This window comes from Malania oleifera, chromosome 11 (assembly GCF_029873635.1).
Source record: "Malania oleifera isolate guangnan ecotype guangnan chromosome 11, ASM2987363v1, whole genome shotgun sequence".
NCBI lineage: Eukaryota > Viridiplantae > Streptophyta > Magnoliopsida > Santalales > Ximeniaceae > Malania > Malania oleifera.
Window position 1 is genome coordinate 10,582,472 of NC_080427.1, and position 27,755 is coordinate 10,610,226.

Below are 27,755 nucleotides of genomic sequence, written 5' to 3' on the forward strand. Positions count from 1 at the left end.
TTCACAAATATTTACAGGCATACAACCATAAGTTACATATGGAATGTTATATTCATTTATGTCTCTTTTATATTGAGGGATATGGATGTTAAAGCTTCATATACATTGTTGTCCCAAAACATAATAGCTTAACCTTTTAGGTAAAGTGATAATGTAACATGGTATTGGAGCTGGTTACCAGGAGGTCTTGGGGTCTAGTCTTGTTGCTTGCGTTTATTGTGTGGGTTTTAAAACTATTATATTTCCTATAAGTGGTAATCTAACAATGGCTATATTATCTTTTCACTGGGGGTTTGGGGAGCTTTTTGGTTCTCATTTGTTGGGGAAATTTCCTCCATTCTGAAATTATAATTGAAGTTTAGAACATTTGTTGGTAAATTTAAATGTGGAAGGTAAGAGCAGATCAATCTCAATAATTTAGCGCCATTAATCATCATGCATGGGACTGGTGCTTAGAAGCTGGAAGTCTTGGGGATTATAGGTTGCAAGCTTATTCTTGATTTTATCATGATATGTGATGGGGCTATCTCTGAAAGGCATGCATGCAAGACTTCATGCCATTTATCCTTTTTATAATGTCATTGGTCTAGTCTAAAGTCTGAACTCTTCAAGATTTCAGGTTGACACTGAATGGTCTTGAATTCAACATTCTATATGGTTTAATATGTCCATGAACTCAAGTCTAACTTCATGCTTGTAAAGTAAAAGATAACTTCATGCTTGTACTATGGGGGGGATATCATACAAATTTGATATGAAAAATATTAAATTCGAAATTTTGAATAGTATATGAAATAATTTTGAAATGAGGATACACTTCTTAATTTTGTTGTCTTGCCTGATCTTAATAAACATTTAAATGGATCCAAAAACATAAGGGGGCAGCAATACAATATTAATGAATTTTTTGTAAAATTATAATTGCATTATTATTATTATTATTATTATTATTATTATTATTATTATTATTATTATCCCTAAGATCTAGCACTATCTATGATAAGTATTTTTGTCATTTGACTTAATAAATGAAACTGTCGGATCCTTCTAATTTAAATATTAATATGAGTAAAGATATTTTTTAAAAATAGGCTAAAATCAACAAAATTAAATTAAATTTTTTTATTTTTTATTTTTAAAAGTAACTAAGACTTAAAATTGGGACTAAGGAATTGTGTTACAGATGACATTCTCTTCCTCTTTCTTAATTATTCTCAAGTGATAACCACCCTTAGGCCTCCCTATTAAAGAAACTTTTTTTTTTTTAAGAAATGAATTACTAAAAAGGTGAATTACATTTTTATTGTGCATGTCAGTATAATGGATGTGATCTGCAGGTCAAAATTCTGAACAGTTGCTGCAGAGCATGCACAGTAGCCTGCATATAGCCATTATTTCCTACCATCCTATTTTTGCTAGCATCCATCAACTACGAATACTAATAAGCAATAAAAATAATATAATGTATATAAACATATTTAGTAATTATTTCTATAAAAAATTTTAAATCCCATCTTGGGATTTGCTGCCGTCCAAAGAGACTAAACTTTCTGTCAACCATTTGATATTGTCCAATCAAATACTGACAAATCTGGGCTGACGTGGGCCATCCAACTCTGCACATTTTGGGGCTGTCCACCCGAGACGATCCATCTAACGAACCAAAAAACACCATAGCACAAGGAACCGAGTTTTTTCCTTATTTATCATTTTTTAAAATATAGATATTAAATAATATTTTTTTACAAAACTAATTCTTAAATTGACACATGGAAAATCTCGCTATTCCAAGTAGCGAGATTTGTTTGTAGAAAAATCCCCACTCACCAGTTGACACGTGGTAAATCTCGCTACTTTAAGTAGCGAAATTTTGTTAAATATCGCTACTTAGAGTAGTGAGATTACGTCAGGGTCATTCTGGGAAATACTTTCTAGAATGAGGTATTATTTAATATATTTTTTTTAAAAAAAGTTAAAACGGGAAAAAACTCACCTGTTCCCATCATCCAAAATCTCCTTCCATTCCTTGCACTTCCGCTCCCACTACCGCACAGCGCCTTCTCCTCCGGCGCACGCGGAACCGTGCTTCCTTCTCCGTCGCACGCCGCAGAGTGTCTCATTCTCCGGCGCATCATTGGCAGACGGCAGATCAGTCCTGCGTTTCCTCTTCACGACCAGAACCGTCCCCTCCACGCGCCTCCTGGACCGCGGCTGCTTCTCTCGCGGCAGCCTCCCGCGGCCAGTGTGAGGGCTTCTTTAGCGACAGTCTCCCACACCAGAAAGTCCAGAACTGTCATTGTAAAGTGTAAGCTGTCTCTATGCCTCTCTCACGTGCTAATAATGCTCATACAATTTCAATATGGATGATTTATCAATAACAGGAATCCGCAACAACAACATTGTTGTTGGTTTTTTTTTTTTTTTTTTCTGATTGTTCTACTACTATTTCTTCGCACCTGGCAGTCTTGCAATTGTTTTCCCTCTCTCCAATTCTGCAATTTTAATGTAGATGGTTTAAGTATAAGCTATTAAAAATATTTATTGGAAAATCTTGGTATTTTCTGTTGTGGTTTGTAATAATGAATTGATAAGATACCTAGAGCTCATTGAATTTGAAATAATCTGTTTCAGAGTATATAATAATGCCAATTGAATTTGGAGCATATTGCTATTCTGCACAAGCTTCCTCTCTTCAAACAAAAGCACCTAATCAATTCCCTTTCATTGCTAGGTTCATAGGCATTACCATTTGATGCCCGGAATTTAATTTAAGTTATTTAACTATCATTTAAGTTACATATATTTAACTGGGTATTATTGTCACAGAATTTAATTACATTCCGGGAAGATCGGAAGTTACATTTGATCTTTTAATTTTTTTCATTATCTATAATTATGAACTTATGGTTTTTTGATTAATAGTTGATTGAAATTATAAATATGTGTAATTATATATAAATATATAATTATAGATATGACATCTTGTTGATGTCACGGTTTGACCACCAGGATGATCCACCAATAGATAAAACAACACCATTAAAATTAAAGCTCAATTATCTAATTTTTACAAAGAAGCACCCCAATTTATTTACAAAATCATTAGAAATAAGCATAGAGCAGCTTAAGAAATGCGGATTAAACAAGAGCCACTAGAGAAATGGAAGCCAAACTAGAAAAAACTAGGTGATTGAGCTTGAGATGAACCAGGAATGAATAAAGATTTTGATTAGTTTGAGATTGAGATTTGATGCTAGTAATGCAAATACTGAACTAGACTAGCCTCAAAGAAAGCACTGAAAAATCTTGAAGAGAAACTGAGACTCACCAATTGGAAGAAGAAGAGGAGGAACGAGAAGCCGTTGAGGAGGAAGCAATGGCGAATAGAATTGCTAGTGAACCACAATGATGATGAGGAAGAGCTCGAAGGCGATGACTAAGCATGACTTTGTTGGAGAGCTTTCATATATAATAGCTACCATGTTTCTGCACTCACATTGAAACAGAAAAAAATCTAACAAAATTTCTAGGGTTTATGGTGTCTGAGAGAGATTTCATTTCGCCCTATGAGTAGTGTAGAAGACGATAACACCCAAGGTGAGCCTAGCAGCGGTCATGACGGCTGCCACTAACTAGAATTTGAAGCCGTTGCTGCTGCTGCTGCTGCTAAGGATGAGGAGAAGCATTTCTGCATGAGAACTGCCATCGCTGAAGCTGGGCATGAAAGACATTAGCAAAAAATTATTGATATGCCCCTAATCATTAATTTTTAGTTAATCAAAGTAGTCTATTCTTCTTCTTCCTCCTTTGCTGCCTAAAAACAATCGGTGATAATTGAGAGGTTGTGTTTGATTTTTTCTGTGAGGTTCCAACAGAGCGGTTGATGGCAGTGTTCCAGACAGAGGGGAAAAAGGTGGCGTTCCAAATGGATGGGATGTGTCGTCTCAGGCTAGATTGCCACCTATGTCGTCGGACTTGTGTAGATTAACCAGACAAGTGGGGAGCCATTGATGCCATAGAGTGAGCATATTGCTTAGGAGGGAGCAAATTAGATTTGTCACTGCACTTGGCACTTGGTGGAACGAGAGAGTGAGAGAGAGGCTTTGGATCGGGGCGGAGGAGGATGATAAAGAAGAGGATGATGCCGTGGCAATGGATGAGGAGGTGTTGGTGATAGCTGGTGAAAGCGGAGGAGTGGAGAGGAGGCGTATGTGCCTTTTGGGCTTGGAGCAGAGTGAGAGGAGAGAGACGAGCCCGAGAGAGAAAGCATGATAGGGAAATGTAAAATCCAATCATCCCCATAAGTTCTTCAATATTATAAAATTACCACTACCTCTCTATAGTATAAAGTACTTAAGGGGGCCAAAAAGAAGTCCTAGATTACTTCTCTATAAGTAATTATTATTTTTTTTAAAAGTAGTTTTTAGTACTTATAAAATAAATACTTATAAATTGTTTGCCAGACACTCCTTAAAGCACTTAATTTAAGTACTTCTCATTATAAGTACTTATTTCCAACAACAATAACCACTCTTAGTTGCTTCCTTCCTTGCTCTCCCATGCCTCTCAATTGTAACCCATCTCCTCTATGCATGACCATTACTGTCGACATCTATTTCGAGCAAGCCCTTGATATCTCATTGCTGGCAGTGCATTAGCGGCCACCACTACATCACCTGGTGTTGTTTTAAATTTGCTCCAACTTGTGTTTTTTTGCTTTTTTTTTTTTTTGTTTTTTTTTGGGTTAAACCATTTTTGAATTCTTGGTGACTTTTATTCATGGTGTGCGTGTTCTTATTGTTAAATATGATTTTGTCTATGGATGCAAACTGGGAAGGAAAATTAATGCATGGGAGCACATGAATATTGGGGCTTTAAAAAGTCTAAAAATAAGAAGTGAGTTGAAGGGGGAATATGTTTGCAAATTGCAATGCATAGAAATTGTGATTCTACTTGAAGTAAATGAGAGCACATGAATGTTTATAAGCTTCATCTAAACATTGGCTTCAATCTTTTTCATGTGCAAGGGTTAGCAGTACTTTTACGCTCAGTAACAAACATATCTTTTCCATCTTAAGAGAGAATCAAATTCTATTTAACATTTGGAGAAAGAGTGAGGATGGCTCACGAGTGTATGACAAATCCTTCCGTCGGTTCTTCCACAGAGCTAGTGAGCAATCATTGTGGCTTCTCCTTCATGCTCTAATTTTCTTCTATCCCTGATTCTTTGTCCAACATCGATTCTGATCTTCATCCTTTTGTCTTCCCGCAAGAATGTTCTATGCCTTACAAACTTCCCCCAAAATCAAAAGCTTCTTTAGAAACCCCAAACACTTTTAGAGTCTAGTGATTTTCATTGCAATTCTAATGCCTTTCCAAACTTTAACCTGTATTCAATTTTGCATCTCGTTCTTCATCAAAAATGGTAAGGTTCTTCAAAAACCCTAATTTCCTGGTGTCTCATGATCTCCATTGATAGTTTATGTCTCTTCAAAACTTAACCTCCATCCATTTTCACTTCTGTCGTCTTCGTTTCCTCTTTTCGTCCTCCTTTGAAATCCTTTTGTCCCGACCTTATCTCTGCTGCTTTTTTTTCCGCCCAAATGGAACCCACCTTTTTAGTTCACGAGAAGGTTTTCTTTTTTGAGGAGAATGGTAATGCCTTGCGTATTGTTGAGAAGACCAAATGATCAAGATTTGCAATTTCCATTTCTGAAGACGATCATAGTTGGATGGAACATAAACTCTATCGGTTCCTTTTCACATAGACCATGGATCTATGGATGGGAATCCATAGAGCCCCATGCTACATTCTATTGCTTCGGTTGAGGGTGAAATGGCTTTAGGAGATGTATCTTGTTAGAGAAAATCCCACACATAGGGATTTTGAGTACGATATGCATTCCAAACTGAGAGCAGGTCTAAGGCTATAGAGCTTTTTGGGAAGCTACCAGGTGTGTGCTTGTAGGTAAAGCAAGAGACACCAGAGTCCAACAATTGAGATGTCTGTTAAAATTGGTAGTTTTCCAAGATTCTATGAAATAAAATCGGGTGTTTTCAGGATTGGCTCCATAGGTTAGTTGCTAAGAACAGTTGAAGGGTAATTTTAATTTGGGGAAGCTAGCATCTCAGGGAAAACTTCCAGGGCTTGGGGAATCCTCACTAGGGAAGAGCTAAATATGAGAAAAAGTTCTTAATCAAGGGTTGGGACTTTCATCCAAATAGAAGGGTGTCTTCGACCATGTGGTTTTAGCTTGTAGGCCATTTAAAACTATGCTTGTTTTTAAGGAAAACTACACAACTTACAAGGCAGTGGATTGTAAGCCCAACCTTTGTCTGAAGTTGGAGCCAATTACTGAGTTTCAATCCTATAAGGAGGTCCTCATACGAGCCAATTCGTCCAATCCACTACAATATTGATTATTAAAGTAGGAAATATCCCTTGCAATCAGCCAGTACAAGATCAAAGGAGAAGGTGTTAATGAGACTATCAATAGCTTGCAAAAGATTCAGGGATTCGGGGCTTGGTTGGGAGGAGAGAGATTTGATTAGAATACGGGCAAAGAAATTGTTTCTTTAGAGGGTGAAGTTTTAGAGGACAAAATAGTTGCTTTTGTTCCTTTTTCTTCAGACCATAGAGGGCTCCTTATTATTGTCTCCTCAGCAAGAGCATGCTTAGAGATCTTGATAGGTGCAATGGATTGGATAGTCACACATTAAGGATCCCATCTTCTGAAAAAGATGGCGAGTCTTCTTTAATTGGGATTGATGAGTCTAGAAGGGCTCTCAACCCTAAAAATCATAGCCTAGGAGCACCCTTGAACTATGTTCTTTTTGTTGAAAATTTGGAGTCCTCAGTCGTACCAAATACTTTTCCTGACTTCAGCTCGTGCGATCTGAGTCATGGAGTTCTAGAGGACTTGTAAGATAGAATTGTAGTCCACCCACCCATTCCGTTTGTATCCTAGAATAACTTGAATGCACCTCTTTGCAGTGAGGATTCTTTGGAGGAGCGTTCTTCTTTTTCCTTGAACCTATTAGTGGATGAGAGGGATGACCATGATGCCCAAGGTCTCTTGGATGAGATGTACTTTGCTTTGGTTAATTGGAGGAGGGTAAGAATTAGGCTTAGGAAGGGGGATTTAGGGGATAGAAAGAAGGCTACGAAACTGAGGAGGGTTGGGTAGGTTGGCATCTTTGGTTAAGTATGATTTCTTACGTACAAATGAAGATCTTTTCTTGGCATGTGAGGGGTTTAGGTAGTAGGGGTAAAAGAAGAGTGGTTAAGGAAATCATCTCGAAACACAATATTGACCCCTTATTCCTTTAGGAAACTAAGCTAAGGGAGGTGGATTCATTCCTGATCAGAAATATTTGAGACATTAGAAATAGAGGTTGGTTATGTCTTCCTTCGTTGGGTGTTTCTAGGGGCTAGATTATTATGTGGGATTCTATAGTAGCATCCATTAAGGAAGCCCTTGAAGGGTCCTTCTTCCCGTCTATTCTCCTTGATATTAGAGGTGTAGGGGAGTGGTGGTTTACTTTGGTGTACAGGCTGGATGTTGTTTCTCTGACGGCTCAATTCTTTGAGGAGTTGGGGACATTTATGGTTTGTGTGGGGGGGGGGGGGGTTACAATGTGGTTTGCAATGCTAAAGAAATCCTGGGGAGTTTAGGACTTCTGCGACCATAAGGATGTTTGAATGTTTCATCTGGGAGTGTGGGCTTTGAGGTATCCCTATTGATAATGGTTATTTTACTTGGGGAGCTTCTAGGGAGAGCGGGCCTGCTCTCGTATTGACAGATTTTTGTTCACTAATGAGTGAGAGGATGCTTTTCCTCATCTTGCTAGAAAATCCTCCCCAGGCCTATCTTTGATCACTTTCCTATTCTTTGAGAGTCCAATCTTTATGCAGTGGGGCCCCACTCTTTCCTGCTTTGAGAACATGTAGATAACTCATCCTTCCCTTCAAGAGAATGTTAAAAATTGGTGAATGATTGTCGGATGGAGGGTTTTAAATTTTTGAAGAAGCTGAAATTCCTGAAATCATTGAAAGCTTGGAATATAGAGACTTTTGGGAATGTCATAGCAGCAAAAAATGGGATCCTCTTCGAGATTGCAGCTTTGGATAGGTTAGAATAGTGTGGTCTTCTGGAGGAAGAGGGTAGGCGTTGGAAGGTCAAGTTTAGAAATGAGCTAGATATCCTCCTTTTGAGAGAAGACATGAGTTGGTTTTGAAAATCTAGTGGTGACATGGGTTACAGAGGGGGATTGCAATTTAGGTTATTTCCATAAGGTATCAATTGGGAGAAGGAGAAAAAGTTACATCAAGGAGTTGATTTTGGATTTTGGATAGGTGTTAAGGGGTAAATACTAGATAAGAGTAGAGATAACCAATTTCTATAAATCCCTTTTTTTTTGGGAGGAAATCTCAAATAGACCAATGGTGAAAAGCCTTGATTTTTCATTAAGGAGAACTCTTCTTGGTGGTTGGAAAAACCTTTTGAGGTTGAGGAAAATTAAAGATAGACTTTTCAAATGAGTGGAGACAAGGCCCCTAGCCTGGATGGTTTTTCGATGGCTTTCTTTTGATAAAGTTGGGGTTTGTTATTGGTAGATATCCCAATTTTTTTGAAGAGTTTCATCATAAGGGTGTGGTAATACTAGTGCTAATTCCACTTTTATCACCCTTGTCCTTAAGAAGGAGGGCAGCTAGAAGAGTTGGGGACTTTAAAGCAATTTGCCTTGTCACTATCCTTTATAAAATCATGTCTACAGTCCTTGCCGATAAACTTAGAATTGTCATAGGGATAAACTATCACCTTGGCTCAATCCGTTGTTATCTGTGACGGACATATCTTAGACGCGGTGTTGGTGGCCAATGAGGTGATAAAGGATGTGAAGTGGAGGGGAAAAAAGGGTATTATTTTAAAAGTACATTTTGAGAAATCCTGCGATAGGATCAATTGAGGTTTTTTAGATAAGGTGATGAACAAAAAAGGCTTTGGGAATCTTGGAGAAAGTGGATCAAGGGTTGTTTCACTTTGTCCCATTTGCTTTTTATTGTCAATGGTCAACTGAGAGATTGGTTCAAGGCCTTTAGAGGTCTTAGACACGGGGATCCTCTGTCCCCTTTCTTGTTCACTTTAGCTGTTGGTACCCTTAGTAGGTTGTTCTTTTGTGCTTAGGCAAAGTGGTTGATAAGAGGCTTTTCTGTGGGGAGGGAGGAAGTGGAGAATTCCCATCTCCAGTTTGTTGATGAAGCTTTGGTTCTCCTCTAGGGCAATTTAGTAAAGTTTAGGAAAGCTATTCTGTTGCTCAAAGTCTTTGAAAATATCTTGATTCTTAGGATCAACTTGTCCAAGAGTGGTATAACTGGCATTAAAATGTGCGAAAGGACTCTTTAGAATTTCAAATTGAGTGCACGTTGTGAATCCATTCATTGGCCCCTTGTTTATCTTGGCCTCTCCCTTGGAGGTAATCCAAACTCTAAAGCTTTTTGGTATCTTGTCTGGGAAAAGGTAGCTAGTAGATTGGAGGGTTGGAAGAGGGCTTATTCTTCCTTTGGGAGTTGTGCCACTCTCATAAGTGCTTCTCTATCAATTGTTCTGATTTATGATATCTCTTTGTTTAGAGTTCCCTCTAGAGTTGCCAAGTCTTTAAAGAGGTTGATGAGTTTTGGTCCTAGCGAAGGTAGGTGTTACCACCTTGATAGCTAGGATTAGGTTTGCAAACCTAAGTCGGATTTTTTTTTTTTTGGGGGGGGGGGGGGGGGGACGGCGTTTTGGGAATGTGGTATCTAAGAACATCTCTTAGAGGTAAATGGCTTTGGAGGTTCCCTTTGGAAACTAAATCCCTTTGGCATGAGGTAGTAAAGAGTAAGTATGAGATCAAATAGAATGGGTGGGTGTAATGAGGCAAGCTTGTTTAGGGCATCATGCTTGCCTGTGATCACTTGCCTTGTGTGCATGGGATGAGTCATCATCATGTTAATGGCATTATAGGTTTTATGCTTTGAGTAGGTCTAAGACTTAGTGTAAAAGGGGAGTATGACTCCTCAGACAATTTGATAGTTCCTAGTGCCAGAGCTAAAATAGCATATAAATCTCTTTAGGGAGAGGATGAGTGTTCATCAGTCTTGTAAAAACTAACTAGATTTTGGAAACGTGTTTAGCCTACTTGCTTCCCTTGCTAAATACACGTTGCTTATGGAGGTGGTGTTAATGAATTATGTTGCTTCACCGTTTACTGGTTGCTTGCCATTTGTTTTCATGAACTGTTTACTGCTTCTACTTGAAAAGTAAGGTGTATTCCCAAAAGGAGGGGTGAATTGGGTTTTTAAAATTTTCTTTGAAACCTCTTTTGTTAATTCTTTCTCAACTCTTCACACATGTATGGTTTGACTTTCAATCACAAATTCAGCCAAGCATCAATATAATTTTAAGTCTTAATGGATGAGTATATCAATTTGAATGTTTTGTAAATTTCTCAATACTTCTTTCAGCAAATTAAACCAAAACTCAATAAGTCAATTATAACAATTCTAGCAAGCTTCCAAGATTCAGTCTTTTGATATTGAGCTGTAGCTGATGAATGACCTGTATAATGAACATACTCCCTTAGAAGGTTTCCTCAAGATTCAATCAACGTACTCCCCTTTATTCAAGGTTTCCGCAATTCTTAATCACAAAATAATTTCCACACATTTTATATGTGCTGAAATTTAAAAAAGAATAGGGAAGAGAGTGACACTGGGGTTTTTACGAGGTTCGGCTATACCCGACTACGTTCTCGCCTTAGGTACACCACCCAAGGATTTCACTGTACCTTCAAGTAGGATGGAGCCCTCCTCTCCAAGCGATACCCTATGCTCGGTAATCCAACGATTCAACAATCCTGAACTGTAAAAAATAAACAGAAAAACAAGATACAATTTGGTGTACAAAGATACTCTTAAACAGAGCTGATTAGTACAATTGAAATCTATATACTTTAGCAATATAATCAATATAAAGTTTTGAAGCTCAATGCAAATATTACCGTAGATTCTTCCTTGGATTGAAATTTCAGTAGAAAACTTAGAATCGATGAGAATTTGATAAGCAAGAATCAGTAAAAACTTTTAGCAATGTGTATTTTAGTAGAAGAACTTGAAAGTAAGAATGTAAGCTTGAATGCTGATTTTAAATTGATTGTTGGTCTACAATCAAGATGTATTTATAGAGTTCTAAAAGTAATTTTTGTGTTGCCCAAGTTACTTGGAGTATTTCCCAAGTTTATACAAAGTTTGGAGTCCAAGCAATCATTTTTGGAAACTTTCCCACGCTGCTTTATTTCAAATTTTACGTAAGTCCGTCGCCTGTCAAAAAGTGTCAGGCGCTTGTCACTTTAAAAATCCAGCGTATTTCAAAAGTCAGTGCTGTGTTAGTCGCCTGAGTATGTTTAGTTAGTTGCTTGACTCAACCTCAGAAATTGGTTAGTCGCCTGAGAAGGATTTGTTAGGCGCCTATCTTGGTTTCGCTTGCATTTCTTAAAAACCATATAAAAGGTCAGTCGCCTGAGAATACTCAGTCAGGCGCTTGAGCATGCAAATTACTGTTTTTAAGACTTTGTTTCTAAAAACTCTTTTAGCTTTTAATCTTGAAATTTTTGATTTGAAACTTGAAAAATGTATTTTCCAAGGTATTAAAAAATGGGTCTTTAAGTCTACGATCATTCCCAAAGAGCTTCAAACATTTATACTGAAAATATGAAGTACTTACATGAGACTCTTAATATTATGAACTTTCTAAATCACTAAGTCTTCATGTAGTGGCTTCCATTCTTTTGAGCTTCCGTTCTTCAAATGTCTTTTGCTTCATCATGGACCAACTCTTTAAGTACAAGCTTTCAATAGACTTTTCAAGCACTTGACCTTGGTCTTTTATCAACACTCTTGAGTCCTGAAACTTCACTTAACCAAATATGTTAAGTTCCTTTGCTTTGTTTTCATCAAAATAAGATTCTAAGCCTTGTAAGGCCAACACTCGCTTACTTTACATGTAATTGCTGTAAATGTGTTATGTTGCTAAATTGTTGTAATCTTTGGCTAACTAGCTAAACAAGAGTGCTTTAGCTAGTCCGCATGACCCTTCACAAGGTTTGAAATATTCAGCCTGTGGCAGTTGGTATTAGAGCTTAGTTACTTGCTACGTGAATTTAGTTGCCTTCACATTGTGGGATTGTGTGAAGCATTGGTAAGAGACAATGCCAACCAATATTGGGAAAATTGAAATGCTAGAGGTGCATGCTGATTTAACCAACAATGTAGCTATGAAAATGGTCAAGCTTGTTGAACGTGTTGACGGGATCACAAAAAATCAATAGAGTTCTATGGTGGAAATGTCAAAGGAACTCCATCCTACGATAGAAACTTACAGGCTCAGATGGCGAAGATGATTGCCAAAATGAACCTAATGGTTCTTGCTATGGGAAAGTACAATCCTATGGAGTATAGAGGAACCAGGGTGTTGGAACCTAGAATGCTTCGGGGTTCCTGTGATGATAAGGAGTTAGCGTACTTGTTATTTTATATGGAGCAATACTTTTGTGTGATTAAATACCAACTCAGAACAAGTGAAAGGAACTACTGCAACCATGTACTTGATTGGTGGCGCCAAGCTGTGGTGAAGTACTAAGTACAATGAAATTGAGAATGGACATTGTGTTGTTGATTGTTGGACAGACTTGAAGAGAAAGCTCAAGGCCTAATTCTTTCATGAGAATGTTGAGTACAATGCTTGATGTAAATTAAGAGATCTCAAACACAATGGTACAATGAGGGAGTATGTGAAACAATATTTTGCTTTAATGTTCTATATTTGGGACATGTCAGAGAAAGACAAGTTCTATTTTCTTGAGGGGTTGAAGCCATAAACAAGGACAAAACTTCATTAACAAAGAGTTGAAGCGTCGCCTGCTGCACAAGTTGCTGCAGAACACTTGGCTGACTATGTTGGAGAAGTTCCACAATGTTTAAAGAGAGTGGTGTAGGTGGAAACAACGGAAGGTTTTTCAAGAAGGGCAAACCCAAAAATGGGAGAGCTGACACCCAGACATTAATTTGAATAGAGGCTTTGTCATCTTGATCTTTTAATACACCCAATTGTAAGGGTAAGATGACATGCTTCTTATGTTGATACCCTTATGGAGTTGTCGAGTGCCATCATAAGTCATCACTTAGTGCCTTACAAGCTTCCATTGCAGAGGGCACAATGCAAGATGATGAGGATGGGGGGGGGGGGGGGTGGGGAATAACCCCAAGGACAGATTCAATGTGGTTAGTCAATGCATTGGAGAGGTAGAAAAAAGTGACGAAAGTTACCCAAGCTAAAATGTTAATGTTTGTAGACTTGCGAATCAATGGGAAGAACACCTGTGCTATGGTTGAAAGTGGGGCTACCTATAATTTTGTTCACAAGCGTCATAAACTCAACTTATCCTTAGAGAAATATTTATGACGCAAGAAAGCGGTTAGCTATATAGCTTAACCTACTTTAGGAGTAGCCAAGCAAGTGACTGTAAAGCTTGGACAGTGGGTAGGACATGCGGATTTCAAAGCTATATCATTGGATGATTTCCAAGTGATTCTTGGAATGAAATTCTTGAGGGAAACGAAGGCGGTACTAATGCCATTTTCTAGTTCACTTGATGGAAGTCGTTGTGAAGAAAAGAGACGATGATAGGTTTCTTTTTGTCATGAAACTCAAGAAAGGATTGAGGAGGGGTGAATAGACACATCTTGCCATGTGGGTGATAGGTGAAGACATAGGCCAAGAGTAGGTGCCTACTACCATCCAAGCTGTGTTGGATGAGTATAAATTTGTGATGTCAAACAAGTTACCTCACAACTTGCCTCCACGATAAGGTGTGGTGCATGAGATCAAGTTGTTACCAGGAGTGAAGCTGCTTGCTAAAGGGTCATGTCAGATGGTGCCTTCAAAGTTAGGAGAGTTAAGAAAACAACTTGATGACTTATTGGAAGCGGGCTATATATGTCCTTCCATAGTACCGTTTGGAGCACTGGTGTTGTTCTATAGGAAACATGATGGGAGCAGCAAATGTGTGTGGACTACTATGCGCTAAAAAAGGTGACTGTGCGCAACAAGTACCCAATTTCTCTAATTGCTGATTTATTTGATAAGTTAAGTCATGCAAAGTACTTCACCAAACTTGACTTGTAGTCAGAATATGATCAAGTGAGGATAGCAGATGAGGATGTACTAAAGAGGACCTATGTGACACGTTATGGGGCAAATGAGTTCTTGATGATGCCATTCTGGTAGACAAATGCGCCAACAACATTCTGCACCTTGATGAACCAAGTATTTCATGAGTACCTTGACAAGTTTGTCATGGTATACCTGGATGACTTAGTTGTCTACAGTTCCACTCTAGATAAAGAGCATCTATATAAGGTGTTCGACAAGCTAAAGGAGAACAATTTGTATGTGAAAAAAGAGTAGTGCCCTTTCACTTAGTGGAACATTAAATTCCTTGGTCATGTGATCAAGCAAGGTCATATCCAGATGGATATGGAGAAGGTAAGAACTATTTAAGACTGGAAGATCTCAACAATAGTGAAGGATCTGCATTCCTTTCTTGGGCTTACCAATTACTATTGGAAGTTCATGGAGGGGTAGTCGAGGAAACTGCTTCGTTGACAGAATTTCTAAAGAAGTATCATGGGTGAAATTGGACAGAAAAGTGCTAGGGAGCCTTTGGAAACTTGAAGGATTTCATGATGAGAGATTCAGTACTTGCTCTTTCGGGAATCATGAAACTTTTTGAGGAACAAATAGATGCATCGGACCATGCCCTTGGGGGAGTCTTGTTATAGGATGGGCGTTCTATTGCATATGAGAGTCGTAAGCCTAGTAAAGCTGAACGGAGGTACACAACTCAAGAAAAAGAGATGCTAGCTGTGATACACTATCTTTGTGTGTGGCGACATTACTTACTTGGGTCAAAGTTTGTGGTGAAAATAGATGACTCGGCTATTAGTCACTTTTTTACCCAACCAAATTTATCACCCATGTAGGCCTGTCGGCAAGAATTCCTGGCAGAGTTTATTTCTTATTTGAGTACAAGGCAGGGTGGATGAACCAAGTCCCAGATGCATTAAGTAGGAAGGCCCAACTTGCGGTCTTACCGATGGTAACACACTTGATAGTAAGGTTATCATGACAATGCAGGAGCACATTAAGATGAACCTTGCCAATGATCCAGTTGCCCAAACCTCATAAAGTTGATAGAAGAGGGAGAAGCGGGCCAATTCTGGTTAGAAGACAGATTGTTGACGGCACATGGTAATTGACTCTGTGCCTCGAGCTGGAGATTTGAGAAAGACATTGTTAAGAGAGTGTCATGACACCATATAGGTAGGTCATTCAGGATGGCATCACACTTTGGCATTGCTAAAGTAGAGGTGTTATTGGCCACAAATGCATGATAGTGTACTTGAACTTGTCTCACTTGCTAGCAAGGCAAGTTGGAGCAAAAGAAGATTGTAGGATTGCTGGAGCTCCTTCAAGTACTAATGAGATTGTGGGAAAGTGTATTGCTTGACTTCATCATCAACCTTCCAAGATGCAGGGTTATACTTGTGGTTATAGATAAGTTTTTGAAGTGCGGTACTTTCATGCCCACTCCAAACTATTGTTCGGCAGAGGAGACAACATAATTGTTTCTCAAACACATTAAGAAATATTAGGGTGTTCGTCAAGAAATTATCTGTGATCGAGACTCAAGATTCATTAGCAACTTCATGACAAAACTTTTCAGAATTCTCGGTTCACAGTTGGATGACTCTTTGAATTACCACAAATAGATGGACAAACAAAGAGATTCAATGGGCTATTAGGGGAGTACTTGTGCCATTTTGTCACTACCAATTAGAAGAATTGGGTGTGGTTGTTTGATGTGACACATTTCTGTTTCAATGCCCAAAAGATCTCAACAACCAACAAGAGTCATCTTGAGCTTGTTACAGGCCAACTACTGTTGTTATCTCACATAGTGGACGAGCCATACAGAGGAAAGAGTCCATGAGCATACTTCTTCACCAATGAATGGAGACAGAATGCAGAGATTGCTTGGGTTTAACTGGAGAAAGCTTCCAAGCGGATGAAGAAGTTGACAAATCAAGGGATGAAGCTTCTTCAATGTGGCTGACTTGGTGCTTGTCAAGCTCCATCTTGAATAGATCAGGTCACAACAGGGTCAAGATAGGAGACTACTTGGCAAAAATGAAGGAATCCTCTTCATGGCTAAAGTTGGGAAGGCCTTTTACAAGGTTGATTCTTCGACTTGGATGAAAGTGCATCCTATTTTTCATGTCAACTGCCTCAAGGCATCCAACATCAATAGTGAAGGTCTAAGTAGAAGTTAGTGAACTAGAGCACCACTAAAGATAGCGCAACTTGATAGAAGAGAAGTTGAAGTCATTCTTACAGATAGAGAGTTCACATCACCAAGGAAGAAGTGGCACGAGTTCTTAGTGAAGTAGAAAGGCCTTAGAGATGAAGAAATCAGTTGGATTTCAGCAGAAGACATGAAACCGTTTGTGGACCAAGTTGAAGAGTACCTAGATTAAAGCCTACGAGGACATCGACCGCATAAGTATGGAAGAATGTAACAAGTGGAGCTTGTTCAGGGCATTATGTTTGCCTGTGACTGCTTGCCTTTCGTGCATGGGATGGGTAATAGCAATATAGGTTTTATGCTTTGAGTAGGTGTAAGACTTAGTGTAAAAGGGGAGTATGACTCCTCAGGCAATTTGATGTTTCCTAGTGCCAGAGCTAAAATAGCATATAAAGCTCTTTAGGGGAGGATGAGTGTTCATCAGTCTTGTAAAACTCACTAGCTTTTATAAATGTGTGTAATTTACTTGCCTTCTTGGCTAAACACATGTTGCTACAGACGTGTTAATGGATTACATTGCTTCATTGTTTACCACTTACTTGTTTTTTGCTTTCGTGAATTGCTTACCGTGTCCGCTTACTTTACATTTAATTGTTGTGAATCTATTATGTTGGTAAATTGTGGAAATCTTTGGCTAACTAGTTAAACAAGAGTGTTTTAGCCAGTGCTGCACGACCCTTCACAAAGTGTGAAATATCGGTCTGTGACAGTGGGAGATGAGGAGCAATGACATAATTTCTCATGCTTGTCCCTGGAAAATTTTTCCTTAGGTAGCCAATTCATTCTTTCCTCTAATTCGATTCAAAGTAGGTAATGGCAAAAGAGTCCGTTATTGGGAAGATGTGTTGGTGGGGAGATTTTTTTGATGGTGAAGGTTCCTCATTTTTTAAGCTTTCTTCTCTTCAGAATGCTTTTATTAGTTCTTTCACTCTGTTTGAGGGGGTCCCTTCTTGGGATTTCCATTTTTAGGAATCTCAATGAAAGAGAGGTCTTTGAGCTCAGTAAACTTATTTTTCTTTGTTGGACCAGCACATTCATTCTTCTAGTGAGGATGAGAGGGTGTGGGAGGGGATTCCTTAGACATATTTACTTCTACATCTTTACTATCTCATCTTTGAAAACCCATAGCCCAAACCCATTTCCTTGGAACCTCTTACTTTGGAGGGCTAGGGTGCTGGGGAAGATTCGGGCTTTTGTTTGGACCGTGATTTTGGGAAAGATAAACATGCATGATATGCTTTAGAGGAGAAGACCCCATACGGCTCTTAGTCTTGATATGTGCTTCATGTGTTATGAAAATAATGAGTCAATTATGCATCTCTTTGTGCATTGCAAGGTGTTATCGCATCTTTGGAGTACCCTTTTCTCTCCAGCAAAGGAAGAGTGGGTGGCTCCGAAAAAGGTGAAAGACTTGCTTTTGGTTTTTTTAGGGGTTTTGGAAAGAAATGGAACGACAGAGCTCTATTGTGTGTGGTTGTTCTTTCTATCCTTTGGACCGTGTGGATTGAAAGGTACACTAGGATTTTTATAAGTCGATCTACCTGCTCATGGATTTGGTGGGATAGGGCGATTTTCTTGGCCTCCTTGTGGGTGCATTCTTTGGGTTTCTTTAAGGGTCTCCTGCTGTCTGACCTTACTAGAGATTGCAAGGCAGCACTCTTGTAATGGAGTTTTGGATTGTATTTTGTTTTTTCCTTCTTTGGTATTTTCTGTTTTTTTTTTTGGTCTTCCCAGCTTTTCTAGTTGGTCGAGGAGGACTCCTTGATTGTCCTCCAATCATGTTCTCCATTTCTCAGATTTAATAAAATTGTCTTCCTTTTCTATCAAAGAAACAGGGGCTTAGAGGGCTTAAGATGTTTATGTTTTACTTTCCTTTGGAAAGTTGGGTTTATTTCAAAGTTGTGGTTTATTGCATAGTGTATCATATTTTCCCCATGTGACATTTTGTTTTCACTGCTAGGTGACATTCATTTATTTTCTATATTATTATGATATGTTTTTATAAGAGTCAGATTTTCCCGTGTTTTGGAGATTGGAATTGGAAATGCTAGTTTTTGGGTTGGTATTTGCAGTTAAATATGGTAATTGATTTTGAAGGCTGTAATGGGAGAAATTATAAATGGGACCTGCCCCTCCAGGTGTCCATGTGCCTGGTTTTTATATGTGAAACATGTGGCAGTGATTTCCACATTTATTAGCAGTGAATGTATGAGAAGTGGGACCCATTTGCCACATATTTCACATCCAAAAAATAGACATATAAACAACATGGAGGGACAGGTCCCCTGTATAATTTCTCCTGTATTAGCATGTGTTGTGTTTGGAATTAGTATATCAAGATTTTGTTTGTGTGAAAGAAGCTTGGGTTGTTTTTCACTTTTTGCATGTTAATGTAGCAATACTGTCTTAATCTGTTCTTTTGACCTCCAAATTAAGGCCTTGTTGTCATATTTTGCCATCTTGATAAAATCAGGAGAATGCCCAAGGTGAAGACTAATCACATCAAATATCCTGAGGGATGGGAACTAATTGAGCCTACTCTCCGTGAACTACAGGCGAAGATGAGAGAAGGTTGGTCTTTCTAATGTTAAACATACTGAAGCAATAAACTAATGTTGCTTGCAGAAGTTTGTAAAATATATAAGGTTTTATTTCTATGTTCCTTGAGCAGCTGAGAATGATCCACACGATGGTAAGAGAAAATGTGAGACACTATGGCCTATTTTTAAGGTAGCGCATCAAAAGAGCCGCTACATTTTTGATCTGTACCACCCGAGGAAGGAAATATCGAAGGAATTGTATGAGTTCTGCATGGAACAAGGCTATGCTGACCGCAATCTAATCGCTAAGTGGAAGAAGGTCTCTCTGTCTCTCTCTCTCTCTCTCTCTACTCCTTTCTTATGGTTTTGTATTGCATTAGAATCTTGTAATGTTGAATTTCTTACTCTCATTAACACTTTGGAACTCAGTTGTCTAATAGGGAATTATAAAAAAATAATGTATGGTAGAGAAATAGAATAATCGTCTTTCTTAGTTTGTCACAAATAATTTAAAAATTTGAGAAAGAATGTGCTCAACAAAGCCTTGGCCCAATTGCTAGGGGATTATTCAAATATTAAAATTTTGTTCAGTGTTCTATATTCAGGGTTAAGGGTGTTACACCTAGTCGTGAATTGGTTAAGCAATCTCTTCAAATGGGAGCACTAGCCATTGTCATTGGAGCTGTTGCTGGCCTGCAGTGCTGAATTCTATTTATTCTCTCTCTCTCTCTCTCTCTCTCTCTCTCTCTCACTCTCTCACTGTTTTGCGGATATAGAGGACCCAGAGGACCATTGCGCTATACAAGCTGGCAAATTGGTTTGGCCAGGGGAAATTTGCCAGCAAGCTACTAGCTTCATTGTTGGAGCATCTGTAACGTGAGACCTTTTTCTCTCATTGTTTCTTTCTCTCCTATAGTTTTGAAAATTGGTGTCAAACAGCTGTTATGTAACAGTATCAGTGGCTTCCAACACCATTACAGGGTGATATCTCAGCAGTCCTTTGATTGATGACTGTTACAATTCTTCGTTCTGTTTTTCTAGGTTGGAGTCAGTTTGAGTAAAAATTTTTTGTCAGAATCTGTCTCAGCTGATACATGGTCGATAAGGGAGGCCCCTGAAGAAGAAGCAGATGGAGACTATGAGCCTTTTGGACCTTAAGTTTCGGAAGGAAACATCACCTTAGTCAAACCGTCATATCATCAAGAAATATAAAGTTTCTCTTGGGTGATAGGAAAGAGTGTTTTAAGATTCCTTTCTCTCCTTCTCCCCTAAATTCTCAATAAAGTAACTGCTCCAGGCTGCTCCAAAGAGAAATGGATTCTTAGTCCTGCTTGTTGACTAGCTTAATATGATTCCTTTCTCTGCCTTGCCCAGCCCAATTTGCAGTGTTAGACTGGCTGTGAATGAATAGGTTTTTGAGTCCTTTTTATTATTTTATTTTATTTTTGAATTTTAAGTTGGTTTATTTTAGTTTGTAACCCTTTTTTTTTTCATAAAAAATCCATTTTTATGTTTAACTTCCTTGAGATTTAGTGTGCATTTTTTTAGTAGCTACTATTTAAATAAACCCAGCCTTTTCTCTCATTAATTACATATATTCATATCCTAAGTTCGTTCATTTTTTTTTTCTTACACCTAATTTGGCGAGAAAAACATGATCTATTGCTATGAATTTTTGTTCTTGTTTAATGTACAAACATTCTATAATTTATTTTGGATTGCAAAATTCCATTGAAGACTAAAGAAGTACAAAAGATGCCATTCAATATTTTATATTTATTTATGTTCACGATTTTTTAGTAACTTCACTTATAATCAATAAAGTAGTAAAGTAGCAAAGAAATGTTACTTCTGAGCTCCGGCCAATAGCCACTAAAGCAACCCAGGCATCCAATACTTGTAGTTCATGTTATATTTGAATTGATTAAAATTTACTAAAATCATTTAAAGTATCAGTATGTGGAATTTTTTCTAGGATCAAAACATGTGAATCTATATGTTTTAAACAAGTTTGCTAATGCAAAAAATGAATTCATGGATGCAGTGTCCGTTATCCATTATGTAATGTCTGCTATGGCTGCTTCCCTTTCTCCATGCTATTACTGTTAGACCATTACCGTTAATTAAAACCATGCTGCCTCCCCTTCCCTCTCAAAACCAGCAACCTGAAGAAGAAGAACACAGTAGTAGTCATAATAAAATCTATATGACTAATCATTGACACCCAAACAGACACAACGGAACTCCCATAGTAGTCAAAGACACAAGGCACACCAAGGCGCGAAGGGTACTTGGAGTTGAGGCGCAAGGCCCTTTGTGCCTTGGTGCGAGGCAAAGGTGTGGGCCTCACCATTATTGAAATTGTGTACAATGCCTATTTGGTGGATAATTGATCTATGAACACATCAACTATAATATAAGAATTTAAAATGCCAAAAATATTCAATACCAAAATATAAATGCATAGAAATTATGTGTACCAAGTACCAAGTTCCAAGCCAAGCAAGCAAAGTTCAACATAAGTAATTAAGCATGCATGAGTTCAAGCTTCAACCTACAAAGAGTACAATAAAAGATTCTAGTCTAAAATCTGAAAATCCTCCGTCATCATCAACTAAGTCTGCCAAGATATCATCATCTTCCTCTTCATCATTAGAATTTTCTTCTCCAACATCTTCTTCCTCTTCTGTCTCCTTTGTGCAACCCACTTGGATCTCATACTCATCTACAAGTTCTAGTATTGTGGTCTAGCCCCTACTAGTGCTAGATGATGCTCTTCCTCTAGAAGATAATGATGCATTCGCACTTGACCTTGATTTAGGGAGATGCAAGGGGTCATTTACTCCAGCAGCTCTGGTGATAGAACCCCATGCTAAAGCATTATCTTCAAAAACAAGTTCATTGTCCTCATTGGAATCGCCAGCTATCCTACCAATCAACCACTCATTTCTATTATCAATGTCCTATAGAAGGATGGGATCAATGGTGTCACACTTGTTGTATTGATGCCTCAAGATTTGATTATATTTCACAAGTACCAAAGCATTCAAGCCTTGCTGGGCTAGCCTATTTTTCGTTTAGCTATGAAGGTGCAAGATGTTTAAAGTAATATAGTAAATAATGATTCTAAGAAGTAGGAGACTAGTAATACATGTTCTTTAATCCACACTCTCCTAGTGACTTACATGTTGGAATATGCTCCAATTTATTTTGCAGCTGGTAGCACTACACGTGAAGCGAAGGATTTTCATAGAAAACTTTTGCAAGTTTAGAGCTGATGATCCAAATGATATCTATCATTTTGATGTTATTAAATAAATTTCAAATGAATACCTACTAGCGAACTAGCAAAAATAATTCTAGATAGGAAGTGGTAGTAAAAATGCTACTTTACTTGGTGCTTTTGTCTTCCTTTGTCTCACTGCGAAATCAATTCCAAAGAGGCCACTAGCGCTAGTGTAATTTTCCTACCCACTTGAAACTTTATCTTGCAATCCAAGGGTTGGCATCAACTATGTAATGCATTTGTGCAGACCTGTCATGATTTCTTCATCTTGTAAAGTGTGGGGATTTGAACAGTAAAATTCTAGGTTCAAGTAGTGCACAGCTGCATGTAAAGGTTGATGGAGTTGGCATCCCCACCTCGCATCAATAATTTCAAATGCTTCCTTGAATTTATCCTCTCTCTCACCAAAAGCCTTGGTTATGGTTTCCTTAGTCCTACCCATTGCTTCATAAGTATATGCCATTGTAGGTTTCTTTTCCCCATCAACCAAATGGAGTACATGGACAAGTGGGCCTGTCAATTTAAGAGCATAGACAATGATGCTCCAAAAGGTGGGCATCAAAACAATATTAGTTGCTGTTTCGCTAGCTGCCTCCTTTTTGCCCATTTACTAATATTCCAATCCTAAAAAGTAAACATCTTACTCAAGTTGTTCTTTTGAAGGTGTATTGAGTGAAGAGTGATGAAGGTAGTTGCAAATCTTATAACTGCAGACCTTAGTTGCTCCTTTCCTCCTGTGATATAATGATAAGATCTTGGGGCTTTATCGTGGAGAAATTGGGGAAATTTAAAGAATGGAAAATATGGTTTGATCACTTCGAAGGGATTTGCCTTCAAATTTGCCAAAGGCTATGAATTATGTTATTGCTTCATTGCTTGAATGCCAAAAACCCCATAGGGTTCACATATATAGGGTAGAGAAACTGACTCCTATTAGGGCTGTAAAATATCCCCTTGAATCCACTGATTTGGAAATCCTAAGAAACATTAAATAATCCTAACATCAAATAGAGTTCTAACTGATTTAAGACTCATTAATTAGAAAGCCCAGTTGATTTGGTAATTGATTTGGGAATCCTAACATTTTAGTCCCCTTCAAATCAGCGTTGCCCTCAAGGCTGAGCAACAATAAACTCCGAGAATTTCCCCTCCAAGGATTGATAAGTATCCCAACTTGCATCTTTAGATGGTAAGTGAGACCAGTGAACTAAAACTTCTATGATGTCTTGACTTCTACTTTTGATCACTAGGCGATCCAGAATTGCTTGTGGCTGAACTTGAACCTCACCAGCAGGTGCAACATCCAGCAAGTGGCGCTGCACAGAAACTTGCTCCCCTAACTTCTTTTTGAGGTAAGAGACATGAAAAACTGGGTGAACTTTAGAACCTTTTGGTAAGTCAAGACGATAAGCCACAAGGCCTATACGTTGCAGCATTTTATAAGGCCCGTAAAACCAAGGAGACAACTTCATTGAAGAACGAATAGTCACAGATATCCGTCTATATGGTTGTAGCTTGAGAAATACCCAATCTCCTACTGAGAATTCCCTTTCACTATGGTGCTCATCAGCTCGCTGCTTCATATGAGCTTGATCTACTACAAGATTTTCCTTGAGGAGTTGAAGCACTTTGTCTCGATCATGTAACTCCTTGTCAACTTAATCAACTCTAGATGATCCAGTTGAATACCTAGCAAGAACAAGAGGAGCTCAACCATAAACAGCCTTGAATGGAGTCAACTTGATGGAGGAATGATAAGTGGCATTACACAACCATTCTGCCCATGGGATACATCGCATCCAATCCTTTGGTTTGTTGCTAGTAGAGCAATTAAGATAAGTCTCCAAGCACCTGTTAACAACTTCAGTTTGCTCATTTGATTGTGGATGATATGTAGTGCTCATATTCAATTGTGTTCCTTGCAAACGGAAAAGCTCATTCCAAAAGTTGCTGGTAAAGACTTTGTCTCGATCATTGACAATGGACTAAGGAATTCCATGCAATTTGACAATATTCTCAACAAAAGTATGAGCAACACTTATAGCAGTATAAGGGTGAGTTATGACACAAAAATGACCATATTTTGTGAGACGGTCCACAACAACAAAAATGATAGATTTACCATGACAAGATGGTACTTCCTCAATGAAATCCATGGAGATATCAATGCAAGCTTCATTTGGGAGAGGAAGAAGTTGTAGAAAGCCTGGACTCGCCATGGTTTCCCCTTTTTGTTGTTGACAAACATCACATTCTGTCACAAATTTTTGATTTCACTCTTCATTCCCATCTAGTAAACTGTTTAAGAAATGCGCTTGTAGACTCTAAGAAATCCAGAGTGACTTGCAACCAGTGATGCGTGTAATTCTTTCAATATGGTTTGCTTGTGGTCTGAGTTAGGGGCTAATAAAATTCTCCCAAAATCGTCCCTTTACATAGTAAGTTAAAGAATCCCAAAAGTACAGAGGGATTGAAGTTGGCTCTTTTTGTAGCTTTTAGACAATACCTCTTAACTCTGGATTTTGCCACCATTCCTTCCTAATTTGTTCAAGAGCAGTATATGCAGGTACAAAAATAACTATAAGTTTAACTTATTTAGGAAGTCGAGCGAGTGCATCTGTCACCACTTTCTTGGTCCCTTTCTTTTAAATAATCTTATAGTCATAGCATGACAACTTAGTAACCCACTTTTGCTGTTCAATGGAAGAGATTCATTGCTCCATAAAATACTTCAAGCTCTTGTGATTAGTTTGGATTTGGAAATGCTGACCAATTGAATACAGTCTCCACTTTGTAACTACATGCACAATGGCTAGCATCTCTTTGTCATAAGTAGACATGCCAATATGGGATGGAGAAAGAGCCTTAATTGTAAAAGCAATGGGGCGTCTGTCTTGCATTAAAACTGCTCCAATGCCAACTCCCAATGCATTAAACTCAATGATGAATACCTTGTTGAAATCTAGCAAGGCAAGAACTGGTGTGGTGGACATTGCGTGCTTAAGCTTGATAAAGGCTTGTTTAGCTTCCTTATTCCATTTGAATGAATCTTTTTCAGTAGAGTGGTTAGTGGAGCCCTAATCTTTCCATAATCCTTGACAAACTTGCAGTGGTAACCAGTCAACTCCAAAAATCCTCGCATCATTTTTATTGTTTATGGAATAGGCCAGTTTGTCATCACTTGTATTTTAGAAGGGTCAACTGAAACACCTTCTTGGGAAACAATATGCTCAAGGTATTCCACATGCAATCGAGCAAAACTGCATTTAGATTTCTTGACAAACAGATGATGCTCATGAAGAGTGGCGAGTACAATTCGCAGATGACCTAAATGATCTTCAAAATATGAGCTATATATTAGGATATCATAAAAAAATATGAGAACAAACTTGCATAGATAAGGTCGGAAAATGTCGTTCAGGAGACTTTGGAAGGTTGAAGGCGTATTGGTTATATCAAAAGGCATAACCAAGAACTCGTAATGGCCATTGTGAGTTCTAAACGCAGTCTTATGAATGTCATCTTCATTTGCCTAAATCTGGTGATAGCCTCATCTCAAGTCGAGTTTGGTGAACTGTTGGGCACCTCCCAACTCAACTAACAATTCATACACAGCAAGGAAAGGATATTTATCCTTCACATTGTTCTTGTTTAGTGCTCTATAATCAACACACATCCACCAAGAGTCATCCTTCTTCTTCACCAATAAGACATGAGAAGAATATGGACGGATAGTTGGTTGAATTATGCTAGCATCTAACATTTCTCTCACTATCTTTTCTATTTCTGCTTTCTGAAAATAAGGATAGTGATAAGGAAGGACATTAAGAGGGACACTGCATGGCAATAGATGAATGCGGTGATCATGTGTTTGCTGAGGTGGTAATTGCCGTGGCTCCGCAAATATGTTAGAAAATTCTGAAATAAGAGATTCTAGCCATTCATCCTGCTCAGGTTGATGTTGTAATTCCTTTGATGCTCAAAGTTGTACTAGGAAGCCATGTCACTCCTTTTTAAGGAGCTTCTCCATATGCTGGCTTGAAATTGTAGTGACATTACCACAACGTTTGCCTAGTGTCACTTTCTTACCATTCACGGTGAACGTCATAACCAGTTTAGAGAAATTCCAAGTTATATCACCTAAAGTCCTTATCCATTCAATACCCAAAACCACTTCATAGTCTTCTAGTGGCAGCAAAAAGAAATTCACATACAATCGATGTTTTTGCATAGTAAGTTTAACCTTCAGACACTTGCTATGACATGTCAAGGTCCTTCGATCTGCAACATTCACATTGACCTTTTCACATTGCTCCATTGAGTAGGCTAGCCGTTTAGCAATTTTAGAGTCCATGAAATTATTAGTGCTACCCATATCAATTAGGATAGTAATAGGTTGGTGTTTTGGGAAGCGACTAATTATCATGGTTTGAGGATTAGCATAACTAGGTAAAACATGAACTAATGAAGTGATAGATTCATCATTATCATTAGATTCCATACCTTCTTGATTTGACTAAGGGGGGTCATTCTCACCCTCTTTTGGTTCCTCAAGAGTCATCTTTTTTTGCAACGGTGCCCTCTGTGCCATTTTTCATCACAATTCCAGCACAGTCCTTTTGTCATTCGCTCTTTAAGTTCCTCCTGAGTCAATCATTTGGCAGGGGTATTGTGAGGAGCAGGTGGTGTGATAGTGTTGCTTTCATTGTGCTTGCTAATGGTCTTGTTAGAGCGACGTCATTCTTCTCCCAACTTCTCTTCTTCTAACCGTGCAAAGGAAATTGCAACAATCATATTTTGTGGTTGATGTACTTCGACCACATGTCGAATGTCAGGTAGGAGACCTTTAATAAAGTATCGACAAGTTGGCTTTCATTCCAATCTTTAGTTCCCGTTTGATAAGCGCTCAAATTGTGTCTGATACTTCATGATAGTGCTAGTTTGGCATATTTTAGCAAGCTCTCCATTGATATTCTCATATCTAGTGGGCCCAAATTTGACAAGTAATCCATAAACATGTTTTGCCCATGAAGGCACTCCATTACGAACTTCAAACCAGTTATACCATTAAATAACATTGCCATCCAGACTAATAGAAGCAATCTCAACTTTAGATATTTCTGGAGTGCGGTAAAAGCGAAGGTATTTTCAGTCCTAGAGACCAATCGATAGGGTCATCACTGCCCCATCGAGGAAGTTCCATGTTCATACGAGAAGGACCATGATCACGCTCTCCTTGGTAACGTCCTTTACGCATGTGCGGCTGCGCCCTACGATTAGCTGATGTAGAGACATCATCTTCTCTCTCTTTATGAGAAGATGTACTGAGTAGTTTTAGAGAGCAATGCTTGGATCTCTTCAAATTGAGACATAAACATATTACTAAGTTCAACCTTTAGCCTAGCTTCTATCGGAGACTATATTGAATTTTTTAAGGCCATTGTGTATGAGTGAAGATCAAGAATTCC

The 27,755-nt window shown here is 38.4% G+C and overlaps 1 protein-coding gene across 3 annotated transcripts in view; it reads left to right on the forward strand.

Moving 5' to 3' along the window:
• Positions 1–1,996: 1,996 nt before the first annotated feature.
• LOC131167960 (protein BUD31 homolog 2-like) overlaps positions 1,997–27,755 on the forward strand; it is a 69,716-nt gene continuing 43,957 nt past the window's right edge. For 2 of the 3 annotated variants that reach the window (XR_009140191.1, XR_009140190.1), the window contains exons 1-3: positions 2,013–2,305; positions 18,935–19,032; positions 19,133–19,320. Coding sequence is in view for 1 of the 3 variants with exons in the window: in XM_058127060.1 (XP_057983043.1) it covers positions 18,939–19,032; positions 19,133–19,320 (282 nt within the window). In the remaining 2 variants the exon portion in view is untranslated. Of the gene's footprint in view, positions 2,306–18,934; positions 19,033–19,132; positions 19,321–27,755 lie in introns of all 3 variants that reach the window. The other variant, XM_058127060.1, reaches the window with a different exon arrangement.